The sequence below is a fragment of the Abramis brama genome, assembly GCF_963993115.1.
Source record: "Abramis brama genome assembly, contig: SCAFFOLD_134, whole genome shotgun sequence".
Lineage (NCBI taxonomy): Eukaryota > Metazoa > Chordata > Actinopteri > Cypriniformes > Leuciscidae > Abramis > Abramis brama.
In genome coordinates, this window is record NW_028155929.1 from 20,322 (window position 1) to 25,210 (window position 4,889).

Consider the following 4,889-nt stretch of genomic DNA (forward strand, 5'->3'; position numbering starts at 1 on the left):
TCTGGGGCCTTCGGGCCCTGGATCTTGGATTTTTCATTCCCCTAACCCTAACCCTAACCCTAACCCTAACCCTAACCCTAACCCTAAAGACAATTTTCTCAAAGTTCAAGTCAGCCTGAAGAAGGTAATATTTATTTACCGAAACGTCGCGAAAGACTTGAACGCATTTATTTTTGATTTTTTGATTTTTGATTTTTGATTTTTTCATGTTTATTGTTGTTTTTTGTTCTATTCTTGTTCAATAAAAATCTATAAAAATCCAACAAAAAAATCATAAAAATACCAAAAAAGTTTCAAAAAAATATACACACACAGTTCTGACATTATGGACAATTTCCGTGGTAGACCAAGACAGAGAACCACACCACGTCCAAAAATTAGACACACGAGTGTTACACCAGATTATAAATATTTTAATTTCACACCAAGTAACACTTCAGCACGCCACCGTGCAAAGGAGCAGAGTTTCCCATACAGGAGACAAAGAAATACAGCTCCACAGTCCCGCCCTGTAAAAAACAGGAATAACACAAACATTCAGAAACGTCAAAACAGGGAATTTAACAGATCCACTCACAGGGAGGTGTCCAGGCCTGGACCCTCCCAACGTTTCCCTGCACCACAAAATGACCGTTATGAGAAGGTAGCAGATCCATACAGATCTCCCTATCATAAGAGTCATTTTGGGCCAGTCGCAGGCCCATACAGGCCTCCTGGTAAAAACGCAAAGGGTAAAAAAAGCCAAAAGAGAGCAATCAGAGAAACACGTCCCCGTCAGGACGATAGGGTGGTACACAAACGCGCTCGGCGTGAATATTTATATGAAGGTGCAGACATTGAGGACGAGGATGGCTTTCCTCTCCCACAACACCTGGAGTACCGACGCACCATACCATCCTTTCGTAACAACTACACACACATCCCCTCCAATCAGAGACCCAGAACGGTTTCTTTCAACTTTAATGGAGGAGGACAGAGGGACGTGAATCCTTCTATAGGCAACACTTACCCGCACTTCACGAACTGGGGCGGTTACCAGCAACGTCGCCCTCCTCCTATAAACAGTACAAGGGCGAGACCTGCAAGAGAAAACGAAAACCGTTTTAGACAAAATCCAGATTTCACACCGGCACCGCCTCAACTCAAAACGACAATCAAATTATTCTATGATCTGATCCGCCAGGTACACCATCTAGAAAGAGTTACCACGCAGGTTCAGAATAACCAGCCGGTCACGTTTAAAAGACTCACTGACCTCCTGATAGAGACGGTGAGACCAGCCTTTCCGAATGACCGAGTTACACAGTTGCTACAGGACAACGCAAAAAACTGGTCCTACACTACACAACTGCTTCTCGAGCGACATTACGAATCAATGATTGATGCAACCATACAGAGCATACGTGCCCAGACCAATCAAGCCGATTGGCCTGAAGCATTTGAGGTGGCGTCACACTGGGCGGACAGAAATTATAGAAGTAGAATTAGTGCAGAGGCCATTGCACAGGCAGAGGCCCTGATTACGGCAGAGATCCCGATTGGTGTGAGCACGACGACACAGAAAGCCCCCACAGAGACAAGGGGGACCGCACTCCCTCGAACTTACGCTACTGTCGTCGCCTCCACCAGCCGAACCGCCACACAGGCCCCTGCACCTCGGCCGACCGAACCTCCTGCCAACACCGCTCCTGTAAGACAAACAGTCAGTCAAAAACACATAGAGATACAAACTTCTCCAACACTCTGTTTACCAGAAAAAGCAGGCACTAGTTCTCCTCCACATAGAGGAGATTGGTCCTTTGAGGAGGAAGTACCTCCACAGGACCTACCAGAGTCCCTTCTGCCCATACAGGCGGAAGCACCGCAGCCCTGCGAACAGAGAAAGAGAACACATAAGAGCCGCCATATAAATCCAGGAGCGGAACCCTCTTTAACGGTCCCTCCACCCCAGAGCCGCCCGGAGACACCGAGGCCGGAAATCTCTGTCGCGGCCCCTGTAGCTCAGAGCCGCCCTGTGACACCAGTGCCGGAAATCTCTGTTTTAGTTCCTCTTCCTCAGGAGGAAGCGCCACAGGTCAATGACAGGGTACCCACCCCACAGGTGGCAGTGGCAACACCAGAGCCTATTGGTGCCCCAAACAGCTCTCCTGTGTCAGAGACGGAACACAGATTGTTCCCATTTCCCCCAATGTCGACTCCAATCGCTTACTCTGATCATAGCAGCTTTCTTTTTTCTGACGACTCACCCACTCCGGTAAAACCACCTTCACCGCTCTCTGAGTTCCTTCGGGAGTTTGACCCGATACAGCCAGCGGGAGACATGGGGGTAGAAAAGGGTGAACCGAGCGTCCCTAAAACCGCACCATCTCTCGGCGTTCTCGCACCTGGGGAAGACACAAACGTAAATGAACCCCTAATGATTGACAGCCCATCTTCTGGCTCTCTTAACCGCCCTTTACGCCACATTAACACCACAAGGAAACACGTAGATTGGAGCCTTACGTTAAAAAAGAGAGTAGTCATCATTGGGGACTCAAATCTGTCCAGACTTCCTCATTACGAGGAACCCGATCTCCAAGTGGACAGCTTCCCCGGTGCTAAATTCCAGCATGCATGTAATCTGTTGGAAAAAGCCACAGTGGCCAGAGTACCGGAAAAGATCGTTCTGTCATTTGGCCTTAACAACCGAAAACAGAGATATAGAATGACGGCCATAACAGAAATACAGAAAACATACAAAATAGCAAAGAGGATTCTGCCACAGACAGAAATTATTGTGCCCCTTATCAATTTTTCGAGAGTGCTACCGCAAGCAGAGCAGGATATGCTAGAGCATATCAACAGCTTTATCAAAAAGAATCTGTCCTTCATCCCTCTGCTGGCAGCCACACACTTCCACGTGGAGAAGGATGGGCTCCACTGGAGACCGACAACGGCCAAAGCACTCCTCACGCATTGGGCTTCTCATTTAAACTTGTAGACCCCGACAACCCAAAATGCGGTTCCCGTAAACTCATCATAAATCTGTCAAAGTCCTTTGTTTTATCAAAAGAACAGACCTCAGTCCTCAAAAGGGGCCTTTCTTACATCCCCACCCCATCGAGCTGTAGAAAGAAAGAACTTTTAGCGGACATGCAAGCGTACCACCGCAGGCTCAAACTCGAGACATTTTTTGAGGGCAAGAAAAGCCAAAAAGCGAAGGTACCGTTCACTCATCCCTCTGACTGGGAGCCCGCTTTGTCCAGCCTGCCGAAAGAAATAGAGAAGGTCATAAGAGCTGACAATTTTGCGTTCAAAAAGCTACACTGGGGCCTGGGGGTGAAGCCCAATCTAACACCGAGCGAAAGAAAAGCTCTGAAAGAATTGTATAACAATACGGACATAGTAATTAAGCCAGCCGACAAGGGTAACGCCACAGTCATTTTAGACAGAGCACAATACCTCGGTGAGGGACTGAGACAACTGTCTGTCGCAGAGCACTATCGTCCTCTTGAGGGGCCCATCTACACAGACACTATAAAAGAGGTGGAGGAAATTTTAGATGACATGTGTTCAAAAAAGATTATCAGCGCGAAACAAAAAGAGTATCTCGTGGGTGAAGGCCCACCTCGAGCCAGAAGGTTTTACTTGTTGCCGAAGATCCACAAAGAGCCAGAAAAGTGGAGCGTTCCGTTTGAGGTCCCACCAGGTAGACCCATCGTCTCCGACTGCAACAGCGAGACATACTTCACGGCCGAGTACTTGGAACACTTCCTCAATCCTCTCTCCACCAGACATCCAAGCTACCTAAAAGACACGTACGATTTCATTGCAAAAATTAGTCAACTCAAAATCCCACAAAACGCATTGTTATTTACAATTGACATAGATAGTTTATACACCAATATTGATACCCCGACTGGCTTAAAAGCAGTTAGAAAATTTATGTCCAAATATCCTGATCCCCTTAGACCGGACGAGCATCTCCTTCAACTTTTGGAGATAAATCTGACTAAAAACGACTTTGAGTTTGACACTAAATTTTACTTACAAGTAAAGGGGACAGCCATGGGGAAGAAGTTCGCCCCCTCGTACGCGAACATTTTTATGGCAGACTGGGAGCAAACGGCTCTCGCAGGCTCTGCCAAAAAACCCTTCGCGTACTATAGGTTCTTGGATGACATCTGGGGTGTCTGGACCCACTCTGAGGACGATTTCCTCACTTTCATCGCTCACCTTAATTCACACCAGGCATCTATAAAGGTCAAATATAACACTTCCTGACCCACGGTCTGTCTGCATTCAAAGTCACCTGTCTCCAATCAAATCCAGCGTGGTCTCTAAAAGAAAGACTCAAGGCCGAGAGCATTTGGATCAAAAGATTGGACACAGTCTACCCGAGAGGCCTCAATGAGGTTTAAATTTTTCTCTCTCCCCAACGCTCTTCCGTTATTTTTGGGACAGTGGTGTAGACCAAAAACTCCTCTTTGAATGGCCACCCACATCTCATTACTAACACCTACCCGTCAATAACCCCTCATAAACTACACCGGACACAAAAAGCCCTATTTTTCAGGACCCTTATATAACCTACCACACTAAAACCTACCCCGCTCACCTGTTAATCGGGTTTGGACGGCCCTCGGTCGCCTACCCCGACCGTTTTCAGCCCTCTCTGGTCGACCCCGGCCAGAAGGTTAAAAACATACAAACAAAAATATCAATTACTCCATTATCTACACTAAAATCTACCCCCACTACCTGTTGATGCGGTCTGGACGGCCCTCTGTCGCCTACCCCGACTGTTGTTAGCCCTCTCTGGTCGACCCCGGCAAGAAGGTTTAAAAACAAGCAAACAAAAATATCAATTACTCCATTTTCTACACTAAATTCTACCCCCACTTACCTGT

The 4,889-nt window shown here is 47.2% G+C and overlaps 1 protein-coding gene across 9 annotated transcripts; it reads right to left on the reverse strand.

Annotated features, from left to right (window-relative positions):
- Window positions 1-226: 226 nt before the first annotated feature.
- Window positions 227-4,226, reverse strand: LOC311077264 (uncharacterized protein). Of its 9 annotated transcripts, none has more exons than XR_014604834.1 (8): window positions 4,031-4,226; window positions 3,608-3,786; window positions 3,442-3,514; window positions 3,206-3,246; window positions 2,503-3,104; window positions 1,607-2,384; window positions 1,010-1,079; window positions 227-509 (listed from the first exon to the last, which is right to left on the reverse strand). XR_014604834.1 is itself a non-coding variant. In XM_084139099.1 (8 exons), exons 5-8 carry the CDS (start codon window positions 2,320-2,322, stop codon window positions 420-422), a joined length of 318 nt encoding a protein of 105 aa, XP_083995225.1. In that variant the 5' UTR covers window positions 2,323-2,384; window positions 2,503-3,104; window positions 3,206-3,246; window positions 3,442-3,514; window positions 3,628-3,786; the 3' UTR covers window positions 227-419. The 9 variants fall into 9 exon arrangements, 4 of the variants coding, with proteins under 4 accessions (XP_083995225.1, XP_083995224.1, XP_083995227.1 ...); XR_014604835.1 differs by having other exon boundaries at window positions 1,607-2,147; window positions 2,247-2,384; window positions 2,503-3,246; XR_014604836.1 differs by having other exon boundaries at window positions 1,607-1,688; window positions 1,830-2,384; window positions 2,503-3,246.
- Window positions 4,227-4,889: the final 663 nt, after the last annotated feature.

What these genes read in the sequence shown, in the direction of transcription:
- LOC311077264 (XM_084139099.1), bottom strand. Translation starts at nt 2,322, where the DNA reads ATGTCTCCCGCTGGCTGTATCGGGTCAAACTCCCGAAGGAACTCAGAG. An exon ending in AGGTGGTTTTACCGGAGTGG is followed by an intron (nt 1,689 to 2,246) that starts GTGAGTCGTCAG and finishes TTTGTCTTACAG; the next exon opens with GAGCGGTGTTGGCAGGAGGT. An exon ending in CCCCAGTTCGTGAAGTGCGG is followed by an intron (nt 510 to 1,009) that starts GTAAGTGTTGCC and finishes TGTTTTTTACAG; the next exon opens with GGCGGGACTGTGGAGCTGTA.